Below are 21426 nucleotides of genomic sequence, written 5' to 3' on the forward strand. Positions count from 1 at the left end.
AAGACTGACAATACCGTCAAGAGTATCTTAACAGTAGGGTACAACATCCTGAACTTTTCTCTTTGTTGCGATCAGGGAGGTGCTTCCACTCCCTAAAGTCCAAAATAGAGAGAATGAGGAGGAGCTTCCTCCCACTGGTGTGAAATGGGAAACAAGAAATCCATTCATACCTGGGTTTAAATGAAACAGGGTTAACTAAGTATTTCAAGTATGTCTTCAGGGGCCTCGTTTTTTTTTTTTTTTTTGCACACACGGCATTGTCATCCTAGAACATGTTTGGGTAATTTAGTTCCAATGAAGGGGAAAGTGTAAAGGTACAGCGTACAGAAACATTCTGTTCAATTGTTTACCTCCAACCTTATGGCAACAGCTTGGGGAAGAACCACACATGGTCGCAAGACCCTGCAGCGCATAGTGAGGACAGCTGAGAAGATCACTGAAGTCTTTCTCCCCTCTATCATGGACATTTACACCACACGCTGCATCCGCAAAGCCAACAGCATTGTGGATGACCACACACCTGTGTGAACTGACTCACAATATAAACGTTTACATTTTATTTGCACTAATTCAACCGATGATACTGCCATTTTTGCACACTTCATACTGTCGGCGCTATGTGTCCTGTATTGTCTTGTATTGTTTTTTTTGTGTTGTTTGTATTTTCTGTTTCGGCACTGTCTTGTCTGGCGCTGTTTGCACCTGGTTGCACACATTGCATTTTATGTAGCTAGAATAAACTTTCTGTCCCTAGCTCTGTGTTGTTGTTGTTTCTGTTTTGTAGTTATATTGTCTATGTAGCACCGGGGTCCTTGAGAAACGTTGTTTCATTTCACTATGTACTGCGTCAGCTACATATGGTTGAAATGACAATAAAGCTTCTTGACTTAACATGGGTATGATGGTCAGGTGTCCACTTACCTTTAGCCATATAGTGTAAATCAAGCCATTGGAAAGTTTTGCTTAGAATAGGAGACTCATTAGCTACACACGCTTTGTTGTAGCTGCTCAGAAATAATAATAATAATAATAATAATAATAATAATAATAATAATAATAATAACAATAATTTGATTTATTTAATTATGCATATTCCCCCTTTTTTGAATGATGACTCGAATTGACTAAGAAATCAGATATATTTAATATTACTATGCTCATTGGTGTGGGGCTTGTGTTTTAATCTGAAGCTGAATAATTTGTGCTCTGTTGCATCGTTGCATCACTGTTGCATCGTTGCACACGTTACTACTACTGCTAAAAGTGAACATACTGTACCTTTGGCCACAGTAACTGAAAACTGTATGCATAATAACTGCGTTACACAATTTCCTAGGAAGAGAGCAAGTTATATGCCTGTGCAGCCTGAAAATGTGTCATTCTCACACTCAGTGGATACTCTACAGCTTATTTCTGTGATGGTAAACAGCATGCACGTTTACACAAGACACAAAATTGTTAATATAGCGCCATCTACTGTGTGAAGGAGTGATCCCAAAGAGAGGGAAAACAGCCAGACGGGACGGAAGGACATAAGGAGCAAACAGAGAAGAGAACGCGGGTGAAAATGAAGTGATCCACTGATTTAGGCATGGCTACGTGGATTCTCATTGCGTCTCTCCTTGTTGGAGTGTGTTTCATGTTATCTAGAGTTTGCAGGTCGAGGACAAGGTAAGTCGTTTAATTCTTTCAGATCGGAATAATGTGAAAGCTGAAAGTTACATGTAACATGAGCTCCAGATTTCCCCTTGTGTGTGCGGTCACTCCTTGACGCGCGTGACGCGTATTGCTCTGAGGTACGTGTACGTGCCTGTTCGTGCTTGAACTGAATTAGATATATATATATATATATATATATGTGTGTGTGTGTGTGTGTGTGTGTGTGTGTACACGTTTCAACCGGTTGCTGAGTTGCGGAAAGGCTCAATTTCTCAAACGTAATTAGGGAAAAGCCAAAGCTAGTTCATCTACAATAAAAAAAAAAAAAGTTTCCTTACTCATCAGTCCATTTGTTGAATTTCACGTTGGTCAGCGTTGTGTAGTTAGTATTTAGTATTTGTGGCTTGATGTAGGTGTATGTCTGACCTTTGTATTCATACTAAAGCAAAGATCTGACACTGTATTGTTTATATAGGGTAAATAATTAATCAACATAATTCATTTTATAATACAGTATCTCACATTATTATATTGCAATATTTTATTACATCTTTTCATGTGACAACACTGAAGAAATGACACTCTGCTACAATGTAAAGTAGTGAGTGTACAGCCTGTATAACAGTGTAAATTTGCTGTCCCCTCAACATAACTCAACACACAGCCATTAATGTCTAAACCAGGGGTGTCCAATCTTATCCGCAAATGGCCTGTACAGGTGCAGGTTTTCATTCCAACTGAGCAGAAGCCACACCTGAGTCTACTGAAAGCCAAGATCTACTGATTAGCCAGTTGGAATCAGGTGTAGCTTCTGCTTGGTTGGAATGAAAACCTGCACCCTCACTGGCCCTTTCTGGATAAGACTGGACACCCCTGGTCTAAACCATTGGCAACAAAAGTGAGTACACCCCTAAGTGGAAATGTCCAAATTGGGCCCAATTAGCCATTTACCCTCCCCGGTGTCATGTGACTCGTTAGTGTTACAGGGTCTCAGGTGTGAATGGGGAGCAGGTGTGTTAAATTTGGTGTTATCGCTCTCACACTCTCTCATACTGGTCACTGGACGTTCAATATAAAGGTCTGAAAAAAAGAATTGTTGCTCTACATAAAGATGGCCTAGGCTGTAAGATTGCCAAGACCCTGAAACTGAGCTGCAGCACGGTGGGCAAGACCATACAGTGGTTTTACAGGACAGGTTCCACTCAGAACAGGCCTCGCCATGGTCCACCAAAGACGTTGAGTGCACGTGCTCTGCGTCATATCCGGAGGTTGTCTTTGGGAAATAGACGTATGAGTGCTGCCAGCATTGCTGCAGAGGTTGAAGGGGTGGGGGGTCAGCCTGTCAGTGCTCAGACCATACGCCACACACTGCATCAAATTGGTCTACATGGCTGTTGTCCCAGAAGGAAGCCTCTACTAAAGATGATGCACAAGAAAGCCTGCATACAGTTTGCTGAAGACAAGCAGACTAAGGACATGGATTACTGGAAACATGTCCTTTGGTCTGATGAAACTTATATGGTTCAGATGGTGTCAAGTGTGTGTGGTGACAACCAGGTGAGGAGTACAAAGACAAGTGTGTCTTGCCTACAGTCAAGCATGGTGGTGGGAGTGTCATGGTCTGGGCCTGCATGAGTGCTGCCAGCACTGGGGAGCTACAGTTCATTGAGGGAACCATGAATGCCAACATGTACTGAAGGCATACTGAAGCAGAGCATGATCCCCTCCCTTCGTAGACTGGGCCGCAGGGCAGTATTCCAACATGATAACAACCCTAAACACACCTCCAAGACGACCACTGCCTTGCTAAAGAAGCTGAGGGTAAAGGTGATGGACTGGCCAAGCATGTCTCCAGACGTAAACCCTGTGCATCTGTGGGGCATCCTCAAATGGAAGGTGGAGGAGCGCAAGGTCTCTAACATCCACCAGCTCTGTGATGTCATCATGGAGGAGTGGAAGAGGACTCCAGTGCCAACCTGTGAAGCTCTGGTGAACTCCATGCCCAAGAGGGTTAAGGCAATGCTGGAAAATAATGGTGGCCACACAAAATATTGACACTTTGGGCCCAATTTAGGACCCACTTAGGGGTGTACTCACTTTTGTTTCCAACGGTTTAGACATTAATGGCTGTGTGTTGAGTTATGTTGAGGGGACAGCAAATTTACACTGTTATACAGGCTGTACACTCACTACTTTACATTGTAGCAGAGTGTCATTTCACAAAAATGTGAGGGGTGCACTCACTTTTGTGAGATACTGTAAGTGTAGATTCTTTTATACAGTAATCCCCTGCTATATCGCGGTTCATATATCGCGGTCCTGGTATATAACTTATTTTTTGCGGATTTTCCCAGTATATCTCAGGATCCGCAGACCTTATTGTTTTTATGTTGAAATAAGGTAATTTATTAATAAAAATATAATTGTTGATTACATTAATTGATAATGAAGTAAAATGTTAATAAGATCACATGAAAATCTAAATATAGTACAGCTGGAGGAACGAGTCTGGCCAGAAAGTTCCATTCGTTTAATCATGTGTGTGTTTAATGAGTGTGGGAGAGTCATCGGCGGCTTAAACAATAAAAAAAGCATTTGGGTATTTATGCGGGTGGTTTTGGAACATAACCCCGCGATAAACAGGGGATTACTGTACAACAAAAGTCCAGTTTTATCCAGAAAGTGTGCAGGTTTTCATTTACAGTAAGCAGAAGCCACACCTAGTCCAGTAGAAATCTGGTGTGGTTAGTACCACGAAAACCTGCAGGCAGACCAGCCCGTTGCAAGATATGATTGGATGCTCTTGGGTTACACAGTCAACTTCAAAATGATGAAATTTTCTACGTAAACACATGGAGAGTCGGAATCTTTCTTTTGGGATTTTCATTCTGGCTACAGAGACACTTTTGTCTTTTTTTATTGGCATGGTTTGACATCCAATATCACGATTACCTCTATATTAATGTGTTATTGTCCAACAAAAATCATTACTAAACAATTAAATATGCAAAGGAAGAGTTCAAGTACACACTTAAGTGCTTAAATGCTAGCATTCATTTATACTTGCATTCTCGCTTTGCTAGTCTTGTGACACACTCTCATGCTAACCCATTTCTGTTTGAACATTCTAGTACACTATCATGCTAACATACATTCCTAGACTTGCACACATACTAAAATACTTCCAAATACAAATTTTATTTGTCACATACACAGTGACATGCAGTGAAATGCTTTTTATGACTGTACTTGTTAGTAATAGAAAGAGTCAGATTGCTTCCATTCTTAAAATTCAAAGACAGCAGTTCATAAAAACAAGCTGCAGACATTGGAGAAAGCAAAGCTATAGACCGGCAGAGGGCGAAAACACTGACTGGGATGACTGCCAACTCAGGACTTGAATAAGGTTGTCATCTTTGAGAAGTCCAATTTTCAGCTTGGTTGTATAATGTTTAGACGGTGACCTGGAGAGGCCTGTAAGCCATAGTGTCTCGCACCCACTGAAATTTGGTGGGACGATCTGTGATGATCTGTGGCTGTTTCAGGAATCAGGCACATTCATCTTTTTGAAGGGTGCATGATTCAGACCTCCTACAAGGTTGTCCTGCCTCCTTCTGCTCTGAAAATGTTCCCCATCTCTGAGAATTGTTTTTTTCCATCAGAATAATGCTCCATTCCACACAGCCAGGTCAATCAAGATGTGGATGGAGGACCACCACATCAAGACTTGGCCAGCCCAATCACCAGACCCCAACCCCATTTAAAAACTTCTGGAATGTGATCAAGAGGTTGGATGAAGAGTTACAAGCCAGCAAACACAGCTGAGCTGCTTGAATTTTTGCACCAGGAAAGGCATAACTTCACTCAACAGCAATGTGAAAGATTGGTGTAGAGCATGCCAAGACACATCAAAGCTATGATTGAAAATCAGGGTTTATTCCACCAAAATTATAATTTTTGAACTTTTCCTAAGTTAAAACATTAGTACTGTGTTGTTTAAAAAATAATACGAGCCTGTTTTCACTGCATTATTTGAGGTCTGAAAACACTGCATCTTTTGACCAGTTCTGCAAATAAATTCTCTAAATGACAATATGTGTATTTGACATTTGGGAGAAATGTTGTCAGTAGTTTATAGAATTAAACAAACATGTTCATTGTATTCAAACACATACCTACAAATAGTAAAACCAGTGAAACTGATCAATTTGCAGTGGTCTCTTCATTTTTTTCCATAGCTCCAACAGGAAATATATGAAAATAAATTGACATTTGCAAGAATAAATAGTTGAAATATAGAATATTGAAAGCATATGAAAAATGTAATATGTTGATATGAATTAAACAAATATGAATATAGTACTGTTACATATTGTTATAAAGTGCAAAATGTACAATTTAGAACACACTGCAAACTGAGACGTGCAAAAGGTCTGGCTGAATATTTCATGCTTGCATAGTAGCATACTAACATACTAGCATACTTTCTAATATGGATTTAGCTACTTTATAATTCTGTACTAGAATACTAACATACACTATATTGCCAAAAGTGAATTCAGGTGTTCCAATCACTTCTATGGGCTCAGGTATATAAAAGCAAGCACTTAGGCATGCAGACTGCTTCTACAAATATTTGTGAAAGAATGGGTCACTCTCAGGAGCTCAGTGAATTCAAGCATGGTACTGTGATAGGTTGCCACCTGTGCATTACGTCCATTTGTGAAATTTCCTCACTACTAGATATTCCTTTGTCAACTATTTGTGGTATTATAACAAAGTGGAAGCAATTGGGAACAACAGCAATTTAGCCACAGAGTGATAGGCCATGTAAAATCACAGATCGGGTCAGTGCATGCTGAGGCGCACAGTGTGCAGAAGTCGCCAACTTTCTGCAGAGTCGATAGCTACAGACCTCCAAATTTCATGTAGCCTTCAGATTAACTCAAGAACAGTGCATAAAGAGCTTCATGGTATGGGTTTTCATGGCTGAGCAGCTGCATCCAAGCCTTATATAACCAAGTGCAATGCAAAGTGTCGAATGCTGTGGTGTAAAGCACACTGCCACTCTAGAGCAGTGGAGTGAAGTAATGAATCATGCGTCTCTGTCTGGCAATCCGATGGACGAGTCTGGGTTTAGCGGTTGCCAGGAGAACGGTACTTGCCTGACTGCATTGTGTAAAGTGCAAAGTTTGGTGGAGGGGGATTATGATGTGGGGATGTTTTCAGGGGCTGGGATTGGCCCCTTAGTTCCAGTGAAAGGAACTCTTAATGCTTCAGCATACCAATACATTTTGGACAATTTCATGCTCCGAACTTTGTGGGAACATTGTATACTTGCGTACATGTGTACTTGCATTCTAGCATACATTCATACATGTGTAAATTATATTTCAATATGAAAACATTTGTCATTGCATACTAGTGTACTTCCATGCTTCCAAACTTGTGTACTAAGTATAAGAAGTATAGAAGTTAAGTATAGAAGCAAAAACTTTAGGGAGTATGGGGAATATAATATATATATATTTTATATATTTTATATTTGATACCTGAGACATCTTGTTAAATCAGATAACAGAGGGCAATCCACATACACAAACAAATTCCTAAAGCAGTGTCTAAGTTCTCTGTGTGTTTCCTCAAACTCATTAGACATTAGACGCTTTGTGCCGTTACAGGACGTTTCTCCCCTTGGGACACTTCTCCATATATTAACTAGGGAAATGTAGAACATTTTGAAACCAGTGTTTTTCAGAAAAATAGAGACAGCATTTAGAGTTTAATGCTGCAATGAAGAAATACATGTCTTCTTCTGTTATTCACTTGTTTGACATTTTATTGATGTGCTAAGTTCTAAGCACGTTGTTCAAAGTTTCACACTTTATAGTGGTGAATTTGCAACGTTGTCTATCCATGCTGTCACATAACTAGTCATAAGGAGTCAGTGGATGCAAGTGCAGATAATTTACTGTGGAAAATACAACCAAAACTAAAGAAACTGAAAACAAGATTTATAGACATGAACTGTGTATAAGAGGCAAGACACTATAATAAAAGCTTGATGGTAAAATGAAATGAGTGAGTGAAATCTCTTTCTTCAGTGATTCATACTCTGATAGATCAAAATGCACATTCTGGGAATCTCTTCTGTAATGACTCTCCAGAGACAAATTTAAAAATGGCAAGATTCATAAATTTCTGCATTCTTTGCCAGAAAGAGAAGTTCCTTGACCTTGTTGTCTTCATATCATCATTCTTCCACTGGTGGACCATCAGGGCCAGCAAGGCCTTCTCTGCTGGCCTAAACAGCAGTGATCTGAATCACTGACTTGCATGTTAATATATTTAATATATTTTTCCATGAATGTGTATTAAATTATTCCCAATACTCTATTCTCTACATTTCATAGCTTTTCTCTCGGTTGCGCTGCTTCCAGTAGTGTATATTTATGATGAGTATTTATCCAATCATCTTTCAACTCACAATGGCTCACAGAGTAGAAGAAATTTTCGCGATTTGGTCGCAGACATCCTTACAAATGCATTTCAAGGCAGACTTCAAGGAATCCTTTTGATTCTTCAAAATAGTTGGTAAGCTTTTTCAAGAACCATTTATGCTTTTGGGTTTTCTTTTGCACAAAACAAACAGTTCGCCTTCAATCTAGATCCCCGGGGTGGACTGTGGTTTTTTTTGTTTGTTTGTTTTTTGGTTTTTTTTGCTGCAGTGAAAGGAAACTTGAGACTGAATTGTGTTCATTTGTTTTTTTGTTATATGTAATGTTATTTTATTCATGATTGCTACAAGAACCTGTGACACAACGCACTGTTATACAGTGTTTCTATATTCGCTGCGTCTCATTTCGGATCCTGCGTCCTCCGGAGATTGCAGTTTGCTGCATACGTCATCAAGAATATCTTTTTTGAGAAAAGTAGCAGTAATAAAATTGACTATTTCTTGTGAGGTGTGAAATACTGTAGACTAATTTCTTTTTTAACAGTAAGAAACCTACCTCAGCAGAAAGCCTCCTTCTTGATTGTGCACTCTGGAGTGTAAATTGTTCGCAGCGACAGAAATCTGGTCTCTACCTAGGGCAAGATCTGGTGCACCAACCTCAACAGAGGGCGCGAACACAGACTGCCCTGATGATTGATGTAGTGGACCACCAATAGCCTCTCAGTTTCAGAGGACGTGTTTCACACAGATTTCCCCCATCTTCAGGCAATCTGTGTGCCATGAAAGACAGGAGTCCTCCTAAATGCTATGGGTGGGGCAGCCATCTAGCACCACTCCCCAACCCGAAAGGGAGGCGTCCGTTAAAAGAGCACAGACTTCCCTGGGTTGAGCCTGAGGCCTAGGGACCTCATATGGGCAAGTATGGCATCTTAGTGCCCAGCTGCCATGTCCTTTGTCTGAGCAAAGATGGCTAATAGAGTACATGGATATAGCTTCCATGCACTTTGTGAGCTTGAGCAATACGACTAGACCTAAAGGTAGAACCCGCCACTGGGAACCAAAAAATGCTGTCTGTAAAGCCAGAGGCTCGATCTGAAAGGGCTCTACAGCTCTTTTCTCAGATGAGAGAGAAGTTCCTCCTGAAGAAATGAGATTTGGTCTCTGCCAACAACAGTGGGCAGCACACCTTGAAAGAAGGAGGATGGTAGGCAAACTGGATTCTGTAGTCTTTTCCTATCCTTTTCCTACAGTATCCAGATCCCACTGTGACACACTTGGGCAGAAGCTTCCACACTGCCGAGTGGTCTGAGAGAAGAGTTAGCCTCTCACAGCTCTCACAGCTCTCACCTTGCCTCGTGTCCTAAAACAGTGAGCCGGCAGGGGCTAACCCAGGAGGTGGTGGCACATAACGAGCAGGAGCATGGGTGGTCATGGCAGAACCCCAAAGCACCGGAGGTGGCAGGGTAGGCCGCAGGGGAAATGGCCCTAAAGGAACATCCCTAGAAACCCTAGCCCTTGGGCGATAGGATTTCTTTTATGCCCATCTGGCAGAGAAGACTGACCCCAGGTCCTCTTTCTCCTGGCCTGTTTACCCCTAAGCGCTGGTCAGCCATTGTGATATTACACTGGGAGGCTTGGGGTGAAATGCTAGCCTTTATTTCCTGCCTCAGCATGCCATGCTAGGGCTGGTGGATACTGGTTGATAGCTCTAGCTTTTTGCTGTGGCGAGAGAAGAATCTAAAAGACGGGCATCTAAAAGAAAGGTTTTGTCCCTTTATATTTCTATTTCTATAGCCTCTCTGTGGCAACCAATGGAGCCATGGAACCATTGGCCATCTGCTTTGTGGCACATAGAGCTGAACTTGTAACTTGGTGGAGTTCAGACCTCATTTGTTAGCTTCTCACTGCAGACAAGCTCCTTTAGCAGATCAGCCTCTTATGCCTGCTAAACCACCATTGTGTGCAGCACATCACTGGCTTAACTTGTAGCCGTGTAGGCCTTCGCTAATAAAGCTAACTTAAACTAAGAGGGCCTCAATGGGAGCACAGACTTTCTCCATGCAACCGATGAAAGGGGGAGAGATAGCTCACAAGCATCTCTTCAGCCCTAGGCATCGCTGCATACCTATGTTCATCTAGGCCCACAGTGGCTGACTAGTTAGCAGTGGCTGAGGAGAACAAACAGGCAGAATGCATGGAGGTGGAAGGCGACATGAAGTTAGGTAGCAGTCGTTACCTTTCATCAGGCCAGTCTAAGATAACCTTAGCAACAGCACACGTGATCACCTCCAGGAGCTTTTTCGAACACCACAGAATGCAGTGGCAATTTAATTGCTGCTTGCTCCTCATTGCCCTCATCAAGCTCCTCAGAATCCAGGGCTTTAGAGAGACTTAAGAGAGACTCTCCTGAGTCCTCCTCAGGGCTTGCAGCATAGGCGCTTGGCTGGAATACAGCCAAATGTGCGCAGATTGAGCTTAGCGACAGGGTTTTTTTTTTTTTATTTAATTGCCTGTCATGCCACTGACTGTTTTTAGTAAGCAATTTAGTGGCAGACCACTCATCACCACCCACACCGAGCCCCTCAGAGTCTGATGCAGACAATAATAATTCCTCATTTGGGTTAGGCAAAATCACAAAGCGAGCATTAGAGATAGCAAGAGAAGGGACCCCTTCATATCTTGTTCCATTTCCACTAATTCGACCTGCAACCTCCATGACCGAAGCCAACGCACTGCCTCGACAGACAAGAGACTCCAACCATGCGGCACAGGTGCTTGTAATACATACAAGCAAGAGCGGAGATTGCGAAGAGCAATCACTTGTAATGCACGCAATCTGCTTCCTCGATCATCTGTTGCCCAAGTCTTAGACAATAAGACCATAGACACCAACATGCACAGAGCGCTTCTTGAAGACAAAGATTCCCTTTTATGGTCTTGCGGGCGCGCGCTGCTTCGTCACATAACCTGCTTAGCCAATAGATTGGCGTGACATTTAACTATTGCCAAGTCAAATTCCTTGTGTGTGTAAATATGCTTGGTAATAAAGTGCTTTCTGACTTCTGATTCACACAGTGCTTCAGACACCGCTTCCACAAGGAGCATTCCCAAAGCATCAGCCATGATGCAGTGTCGAATTCCCTCAAAAGGGAATTATAAAATACATGTACACCTTAGCCGCCTCTGTTGATATATAATCTCAAATGAACCTGACATTTGAACGCTTAAATTTGACCTGGTTACAGACTTCTTAACCTTCTATGAGCATTGAAAGAAAGTATGGAATCAGTCAGAGCTCAGAGGTATTGATATTCAGATACAACCTGTATCCTTTCCCCTGATAATCACACATCTAGCTTTAAATGAAATGTGAATTTGTCTTGGAGAAAAGCTTGCATGTATTATAAAGTATTTGGTGCAGTTTACAGGGACTGGTATAGCTGCTGAAAATCATGCTAGTCAGGCATTCTGGAATAGTAAGACTCAATTCAGCATTGCAGAGGGCAAAAGCGTCATGTTGTGGTGGTGATGGGGATAATGAGAGGATGAGGGTGAGTCTGGTTGCTCTTCAGCCTCTGTTTGTGAAGGTACTTATTAACATTCTTCAGTTATTCATAATCAGATTACACATTCTGGTAATCTCTTCTGTATTGAATCTCCAGAAACAAGGATAGATCCAATTGCTACAAAAGTAAGTAGTGTCTAGTGAAAATAGGTAATAAATAAATAAACAAACAAACAAACAAACAAATAAATAAATAAATCTAAAAGAGTTTATGATGGTTGAAACATTATTTATTTTACCTAAGTGATTAGTAGAAACTCTGTATGTGTAAATAATAAAACATTTATAATAAAGACCTTTACGTTTTAGATCAAGTAACAATGCACATACATAACCCAATATAATACAAAAGAGCTTGAAATTTGAACAGTGTATAAAAGTCCTCTACTAGTATCCTGAACCTTGTTAGATATTACAGGTTTCTCCATATATTAACTAAGGGAATGCTAAAAAATTTGAAACCAGTATTTCGCACAAAAATAGAGTTTATGTTTATAGTTTATTTAATTCGTTTGGCGTCTTATTGATGTTTTACCACTCTTTGTTTCATGATTACTATCTCAATGCATTAAAAAAAAATCCACTTTATAGTCATGAATTTGTGATCTGTCCCTTTTAAATTCATGCCGTAATGAGGGACAGAAAAATCACTGAATTCGGAATTCACTGTAATTTTCTTGTTATTCCTAAAAAGCAAACCACTGTCTTGCTTATCTACTCTGTTCTTTATCTGCCAGTTCACATGATCTGGCTTTATTGCAATTGTTTATAATACTGTTTCTTTAAGAATAAGAAGCACGGCTTCCACACAGGCTTAAAGAGACCTGTATAAAATGGGTCTTTCATTTTAGATTTCACAACACAACACATGATGCACTAACGGCTCTCTTGTAGGGAGGGGGGGGGCTTTTACAGGGTTAAATAGAGCCAGATGGGACAGAAGGAAAAGGCGCAAACAGGGAAGAGAAAGTGGGAGTAAGCACACAGAGCTTAGGCATGGCTACATGGATTCTTGTTGCCTTTCTCGCCATCGGAGTGTCGTTCCTGTTATTGAGAGCTTTATGGTCTAGGACAAGGTACGTTCTTCAAGGCACCTTTCAGGCATGAATAAGAGAAAGTTGGAGGGAAAAAATAGCTTGATACTCTACTGGGTTTTTACTCCTTCATGAAAAAAATCTATTTCTCTACAAATGTGTTCATGTGTTCTTGTTCAAGTGAATTGAGTGAATCTGTTTATATCAGATTTGTTGAACATGTGCTGTGAAACGTGGGTTGGGAAGGATGAGTGTTAGGAATTCATGCAGGTGTGTAACTTCATAATTATATAATCTGTTTCATAGAATGATCTTTGGGAGACGGCTTTCTGTCCCGTAATGTCCCAGTTTAGAGAACTCTTCCTAGTATTTGAAGCTGTACTTCAGCTAAACTTGCATCATGAAAATATTTGAACAAATCTTATTTAAAATCTCAATATGCTTGAAATGGACAGGCATTTTAGTTATGGTGTATTCCCACCTCACTCTCAGGGTACTGAATGGTAATCATGAATCTAGTCCAGTGTGTGGGTGCCATCCGTGTATCGCGGATTTTCGTTTATCGCGGGTGGTTTTGGAACATAACCCCCGCGATAAACGGGATTATAAACATCTGGACTCAATAAACTATGGAAGCTATCTCAGTGAAAGCTAGATTTCATCTCTAGAAAATAGCTTCTCACTCAGATCTAATGTTTGTTGATATTATGCTTTTTCTTTTTATTTTCTTATATAATATGAATATATTATTTATTCAATATACAGTAATACCTCACATATCCGCGAGGTTACATTCCAAGACCCATCGCGAATGACGAGGTTTCGCGGATGTGAGGTGGAATCACTACAAATGCTAATACTGTACTGTAAATGCTTATAGAGTTTAAACCCTAAATATGGCCCCAATCATGCTCCCAAAACACTTAAATTTTATTTAAAAGTTAGCTTAATATATTAACCTTAAAAAAGAAATAAATGTTTGGCATAAAAATAGAGTACAGTATCGCCTGTATAAAAACCAAGGAAAAAATCACTGAGATCATTTATTCACACTTACGGATTATACACACGTGTTGAACCAAGTACAAGGTGCAGGGAGATGAACCGCGACATCACGCATACAAAACATCATAGCTACCAGTAAATCAGCAGCTAGGTAAAACTGTTAATGCTCTGTGATTGGCTACTTCCAACCCTTCCAGCCAATAGTGTGTCGTAATGGCTGTACTGTACGTACATGATATCGGTGATGTTCTATATCATTCAAATAACATTTATATTTTATTTCTATTGATATTTAGTTGATTTTACTTTTATATTTATATTACTAAATTAATAAACTAATTTTTTCTTAATAATTTCGCATTAAAAGGAATGAAAATATTAATATAAATGGCCACGAAATTTCGTGGGTCTGTGAAAAATTTGCAGATGCAAATTAATTAGGTTCCAATGAAAATTTCGCGGATCAGTGAAGTCGCAAATCAGGAGACGTGGATCTGCGAGGTATTACGGTATAGTGATATAATGTTATATAATTATAAATATATTAACTACTATAAGACATATTTGAAAAATTATTTCTTGTTGTTAAAGTTCAAAAATGATTTTATGTATGTTTTTCAGGCGAGAGAAAGAACCTCCACTGGTGAAAGGTTGGCCTTTTCTTGGTGTTATTTTAGAATATGGTAAAAATCCACTGGGCTTCCTGCAAGCAGCTCAACAAAAGTATGGAGACATCTTCACATGCCAACTTGCAGGGAAGTACTTCACCTTCGTCACAGATCCTTTCTCCTTTTCCTCTGTGATGCGCCAGGGGAAAAACCTGGACTTTCACAAATTCGCCATGGGTTTCTCTCAGCGGGTGAGGCACACATACAATACAGAGGCATTGCAGATTTGGAAAAAGTGTGAATGAGTAGTTCTGTGTGCCTCTTCTGAAAAGATTTCCTCTGCAAGTTAATTATGACCTTGAATGACATCATCTCTTATAGCCCTCAACGTTTGCCCAATTGTGAGCCTTAGTACTGCTAAGAAAGGGTGCCCAGAAATTCCGCCCTCAGCTTTGGGGGTGCACAGCAAGTGGTTGTGTGAAAATTGAATGAAATACTTCCTATGACCTTTCCTGTTCCTTATTTCAGCAGAAGTATTTTTATCACAAGATTTTCAGAGGCTATTTTGAAATGTCTGGTAAACAATTATGATATGAAGTGAGTAGTAGTTCTGATATCTGCACCACTAAGTCCAGACACTAGATATAAGGCTGATCTTAGACATTTTAGAGTCACAGTGTATTTTTATTTGGTGTTTTTTTCCTCTTTTAAATACCAGGTGTTTGGTCATGCTGATTTTACATCTCCAGTGTACAGCGAAAGCTACAGAGAAGTGCACGCGATCTTCAGACAAACGCTGCAAGGTCCATCTCTTGAGCAACTAACCCAGACCATGCTTGGTAATCTGCAGACTGTTTTCCAGCTCAGCCAGCCAAACGAAAAGGTTTGGAAAGAGGAAGGTTTACAGTGCTTCACCACACGCATCATGTTTGAGGCTGGATTCATCACTCTTTTTGGTAAGAAGTCGGGGCTTCTTCAGCCAGAAGGAAAGGGAGCTGTTGGGACATGCATACAGAAGGCGAACCGGGATTTCTTAGCATTTGACGGGGCTTTTCCTGCACTGGCCGCCGGAGTGCCTATCGCACTGTGCGCCCGAGCGTGGAGGGCGAGAGAAGCATTAGTCAAGGGTCTGCTGCACACAGAGCTTCAACACAGGATGTACATCTCGGATCTGATTCAGCGCAGGATGGACGCCTTCGATCGCATGCACCTGGACGAGACAAATAAAGCACGTACGCACGTATGCATGCTCTGGGCCTCACAAGCCAACACACTGCCCGCAGCCTTTTGGAGTCTGTACTATACGCTGAGGTAGCAAACACACTCCACTGACAAGTGATTACATAACCCATTCCAAGCAAGATAATTTTATTTATTTGTTTGGATTTATCTTTTACAATATTTCCTGTGTATTCTATTTCTCCAGACATCCAGAAGCTTTTGCTGCGGCTTATAAAGAGATTGATCTGATCTTCACCCAGTTACCAAATGACAAACCAATCAGCCTGTCCAAAGAGCAGTTGGAATCCATGATTGTGCTTGGTATGTCCTATTATTGATAACATACTCTAGGACAATAAAAATGAGCCAAGACTGTTTTTTTAAGCATAAAAGGGTTAGGTCCTTACATAAGGACCTTAGAATGAACTAAAGCCCTCTTTTAGCCACATTACACAGCTTCTTGACATTTATGGGAGGTCATTAAAACTGTATTGAACACCAATAACATAAAAATGTGATGGAAAAGTAATTCCTTTTTAACCGAAAGAAATTGCTGAATTAAATTAGAATGTTGTGCCATAAAACCCAACATATTGAATTATTTGGAATATTAGAGCTTGACAAGTCTGTTGATTTTAAAATTCTTCATCAGTTCTTCATGTTTCATTGATGAAAATAGTCTTGCAATCTGGGACCATGTGCAAATACTAAGTATAGTGTTTCGTGTGAAAGACACCGGAAGAGACTGACTCACTGAAATATTTCTGTAGTGATGGAAAATAAATGACTAAAAATATAAAATGATGATTTAGATAGAATGTACTTTTTTGTGTGCAAGCCTTAAAATGTCAAAAAGCTGTAGGCTGTTTTCCCTTTCCACCTTGGGTTATGACAGAAAATACACATCATAACCTGCTTTATAACTATTAAAATAGAGAAAATGTAGTTTTCATACTCTTAGAAAAAAAACCCTATAAAGAGTAAATAAATAATAAATAAATTGTTGGCACATCATTTAGTAATTGAGTAGCCTTTCACTTTCATTTTGAACACTTTTTGAGTACAGTACATGAAAAAGAGGAAGTAGGGAATGAGTAAGAATCAAATTAGGATTTCCTGTAAAAAAAATAATAAAAATGAGAAAAGCTTATTGCATAAGCCTTATGATTCATGCCAAATATAATCAGCAGTCCAGTTCACAGTCTAGCCATATGTCCCAACATGGTGACTTAGACAGAATATAATGTAACTAAATATGTAACTGCAGTCTTAAAGTAAGCTAAGAAAACCAGAAATCGAGCAGGAAATGAAAAGGTCGATGATACAAAGCCTATGCATAAAACAACATAGGAAAAATCCCCACTATTATGACTCAGTTTCTAGTCTTTTTTCTCGCAATAAACTTAGAGAAACTCTTGTATAGGAATAATTCTCCATTTAATTGAAATAAAGTTAATGTTGTAGGAAATCCATGAAACTTCCAGCTTAGTATTCAGGTTCTTAAAGCTAGCTTCATATTAATATCCAGCTTTGTGACTTGGTGTGTCATTTTTCAAAGGCCATTTAAACAAATCCAACAATGCTGACACAGACTTCAGACTTCAGGAAGACTGACTGCAGGTTCACCCCAAAGACGAAGGAGTAAATCGAAGGGAAAAGTCATTTTTCTTGTGTGCTGCTTCAGTCTTTGCTTGCTTGTTCATTTTTATTCATTTACTAATAAAATTACAAACACTAAATGTCACAGATTTGTACAGTTGGCTCATTCCCCTCAAAGTGTAAATACTATGTAATACTCAGGAAAACTAATAGAGAAAGTTAAGCATTTATGAGAGAATGATATAATCCCTGAGATTTTATTAGGGTAATATAAAGTTTTGTTGCAATCCACTGTTCAGTCATACCACACTGTTGGCAAATTAACATCAATAATATGGTGCCTAAAGTGTTTAGAAGTAAATATTGAATATCATATTTCTACTAAACCAATATATAACATATCACTGTGGTTTTATGTTGCAGAGAGTATTATCAGGGAAGCTCTACGGCTATCAAGTGCTTCTATTATGATCCGAGTCGCAAGTGATGACTTCATTCTGACCCTGGACTCAGGCCAAACGGCAGCTATTAGGAAAGGAGATTACATTGCTCTCTACCCCCGACTAATACACCTAGATCCTGACATCTTCCCGGACCCATTGGTAAATACTTCAAGCAGCATTTTTTTCCTTAAGTGAAACTAGCTTACTTAAAAAAAAAAATTAAAGAAAAACAAGCTGCTTAATGAAAACCTCTGAATGAAATGTTATAATCATTGCCACTAAGCATGGCGTATATTATATCTAAAATACACATAAGTACATTTTCATCACACTGTTTTTTCCAAGCATTTCTTTTATAGAGTATGAGATTTGTTTTTAAACCTCATATATATATTGTACAGGCGGCACGGTGGCTTAGTGGTTAGCATGTTCACCTCAGGCTTCTAGGCTGATTGGAGTCTCTAAATTGCCCGTAGTGTGTCATTGAGTGTGTGTGTGTGCCCTGTGATGGGTTGGCACTCCAGGGTTTATCCTGCCTTGATGCCCATAGAGATAGGCACATGTGCCTGTGAGGATGGATCGAATAAGTGGTACAGACAATGAAATGAAAAAATATATATATTGTACATGTACATTAGTTATTTCAGTACAGTGAGATCTTTGCTGTATGGTATATCAAGTGTGTGTTATACTAAGGTTTTTTTTGTGATGCAAATTTTTATGAAACTGCAGGAGTTCAAGTACAACCGATTCTTGGATGAGGAAGGTCAAAGGCGGAACCAGTTCTTCAAAAGTGGCCGACAGCTGAAGCACTACCTTGTGCCATTTGGTTCCGGTGCCAGTGAGTGTCCGGGTCGTTTCTTCGCCATGAATGAGATTAAGCAATTTCTCATGCTAGCACTCTGGCACTATGACTTACAACTTAGTGAGCATGGTGACACACTGTCACCAGACCGTACCCGCGCTGGCCTTGGCATCCTGCCACCTGCACATGATGTACTGCTTAGATATAGAACAAGAGCAGACAGGTACACAGAGACCCATAATGTAACTGATGGCTAAAATGTTAGTTGAAAAACAAAGCAAACCAAAACAATGGGAAAGAATCTGAAAAGACCAGTTATTTCTTGATATATACTTACTTGCCTCTTTATTAGGTACACTTTACTCTACACTATGCTGAGTATTAACAGACTTTACTTGTTTACTAAAGCATATCGAGTTTGAAATGAAACAGAAATGAAATCCATTAACTTTGCATTCCATTCCATTTACTTTGCAACCTACACTTTAGAAATAGATATAAAAGCAGTATCTTCCCTGGTGATGTTCTGCCAGGCTTGTAGCAACAGTCCCTGCTATTCTTCGGGGCATTTCCTCATTCCTTTGATTCATGTTAATCATTCTCTCTTCAACTATAGCTACCAAAATATGTTTGTTAGGTGCAACTAGAGTAGCTGTACTTAAGGAAGTGTGCAATTAATGTTTGTTTAATAGTGTATAAATGTGGGGATGCACTTGGATGTTTTTTTCAGCTTTCATATGCAACATTCTTTTTTCTCTTTTTAGAAATGCCCTTTATTGATTGTGTATATATTCTGTAGACTCAGTTTGCAATACAAATGAACACCATGTGTGTTTGTGAGATGGAAAAATAATTGCTTAGAGTCTGTAAAGGACTGGTTGGATTTAAGCACTACATAATTTGTCTGTTGTGTGTCAATTGTAAATGTGAAAAAACAGAGAGCATACTTAATTCAGGGATGCAGTAGTATTACTTGTACTTCTATTGTCAACTGCTTTTTCTTTTATTATTCATTCATTATTCATCATTCATTATTATTTCCACCATGAGAACTATTGAATTTATGTGTGAAAATTGTATTGAATATTGATTATGTCTGTGTGTATTTGCAATGATCGCCATGATTTAAGTGGATATTTGTGTCATATTTCTTTTGCAAATAAATAAATTTGAATATTTGACATTTATTCATACAAATGATGAATTGCGGTTGGCTTACTATGCACCTAGCATTAGGTTTTCGATTAAAGAATTAGGAGGCAATATTTTAGAGAACAAATCAAATCGAAAGCTTAAATACATTTACCTAAGAGGAAGAGAATTTTACTGATATGGAGAAAAGTACATGTCCACTAGGTGACAGTAATGATCACATAGGTTCATGTAGCAGAGGCATCAACGGGATCTCACTACGGCTCAGAAGGAAACTGTAGGAATTAAACACTTTTTAAAGTATTACATAGCAAAACTTTTAAGTACTTAATTATGATTCTTATTTATTGTTGTGATTTTGTTATAACTTGTTCAGTGCTGTCAGTATGAATTTTGGACTCCTTGACAGGTTAATCAGAGATAGCTGAATTTTCATTCGCTGGAGGCTTTTGAGTTGTTTTGTGTGCTTAGAGCATTTGGAATGAAGGTGGATACCATAAATAGTATGTTGGAAACAATTAAGGTAACACTTAATTTTTAACCCTTCATGACAAGCTAATGCCTCATTTTTAACCCTTCATGGCCCAGCAGAGACTGCACTTTCTGAGGGTGATCAAGAAGAACATTACCCAGAGACTGTTGGTGTCTGTTTATCGGTGCTCCATAGAGAGTTTACTAACATACTATATACAATATATTGCCAAAAGTATTCGCTCACCCATCCAAATAATCAGAATCAGGTGTTCCAATCACTTCCATGGCCACAGGTGTATAAAAGCAAGCACCTAGGCATGCAGACTGTTTTTACAAACATTTGTGAAAGAATGGGTCGCTCTCAGTGAATTCCAGTGTGGAACTGTGATAGGATGCCACCTGTGCAACAAATCCAGTCGTGAAATTTCCTCGCTCCTAAATATTCCACAGTCAACTGTCAGCTGTATTATAAGAATGTGGAAGTGTTTGGGAACGACAGCAACTCAGCCACGAAGTGGTAGGCCACATAAACTGACGGAGCGGGGTCAGCGGATGCTGAGGCGCATAGTGCGAAGAGGTCGCCAACTTTCTGCAGAGTCAATTGCTACAGACCTCCAAACTTCATGTGGCCTTCAGATTAGCTCAAGAACAGTGCGCAGAGAGCTTCATGGGTTCATGGGTTTCCATGGCCGGGGGGTTATGGTGTGGGGTTGTTTTTCAGGAGCTGGGCTTGGCCCCTTAGTTCCAGTGAAAGGAACTCTGAATGCTTCAGCATACCAAGACATTTTGGACAATTCCATGCTCCCAACTTTGAGGGAACAGTTTGGAGCTGGCCCCTTCCTCTTCCAACATGACTGTGCACCAGTGCACAAAGCAAGGTCCATAAAGACATGGATGACAGAGTCTGGTGTGGAGGAACTTGACTGGCCTGCACAGAGTCCTGACCTCAACCCGATAGAACACCTTTGGGATGAATTAGAGCGGAGACTGAGAGCCAGACCTTCTCGTCCAACATCAGTGTGTGACCTCACAAATGCGCTTCTGGAAGAATGGTCAAAAATTCCCATAAACACACTCCTAAACCTTGTGGACAGCCTTCCCAGAAGAGTTGAAGCTGTTATAGCTGCAAAGGGTGGACCGACGTCATATTGAACCCTATGGATTAGGAATGGGATGTCACTTAAGTTCATATGCGAGTCAAGGCAGGTGAGTGAATACTTTTGGCAATATAGTGTATGTGTGTGGTACACTAGCTACACAGCGGCTCAGAGGAAAGCACTGCAGCACTGCAGGGTCATTAACACGGCCCAGAAGATCATCGGCTGCCCTCTCCTCACTCGTCACTCTGGATGAACTGCACATTTCCCACTGTCTCAAAAAAGCACAGAACATCATAAAGGACAC

General features: G+C 39.9%; 1 protein-coding gene across 2 annotated transcripts; it reads left to right on the forward strand.

Annotated features, from left to right (window-relative positions):
* The first annotated feature begins 1375 nt into the window (after positions 1-1375).
* LOC131356338 (cytochrome P450 7A1) lies at positions 1376-19577 on the forward strand. Of its 2 annotated transcripts, none has more exons than XM_058395257.1 (6): positions 1376-1671; positions 14342-14579; positions 15047-15639; positions 15755-15870; positions 17572-17750; positions 18324-19577. In XM_058395257.1, the coding sequence occupies exons 1-6, from the start codon at positions 1592-1594 to the stop codon at positions 18651-18653; spliced, it is 1536 nt and encodes a 511-aa protein (XP_058251240.1). In that variant the 5' UTR covers positions 1376-1591; the 3' UTR covers positions 18654-19577. The 2 variants fall into 2 exon arrangements, with proteins under 2 accessions (XP_058251240.1, XP_058251241.1); XM_058395258.1 differs by lacking the exon at positions 1376-1671 and adding an exon at positions 12599-12757.
* Positions 19578-21426: the final 1849 nt, after the last annotated feature.

Source organism: Hemibagrus wyckioides, linkage group LG07 (genome assembly GCF_019097595.1).
Source record: "Hemibagrus wyckioides isolate EC202008001 linkage group LG07, SWU_Hwy_1.0, whole genome shotgun sequence".
NCBI classification, from domain to species: domain Eukaryota; kingdom Metazoa; phylum Chordata; class Actinopteri; order Siluriformes; family Bagridae; genus Hemibagrus; species Hemibagrus wyckioides.

Coding starts and splice junctions, on each gene's coding strand:
- LOC131356338 (XM_058395257.1), top strand. CDS start 1,592: ATGGCTACGTGGATTCTCATTGCGTCTCTCCTTGTTGGAGTGTGTTTC. Junction 1,672..14,341: donor GTTTGCAGGTCGAGGACAAG/GTAAGTCGTTTA, acceptor TATGTTTTTCAG/GCGAGAGAAAGAACCTCCAC. Junction 15,640..15,754: donor AGTCTGTACTATACGCTGAG/GTAGCAAACACA, acceptor CTATTTCTCCAG/ACATCCAGAAGCTTTTGCTG.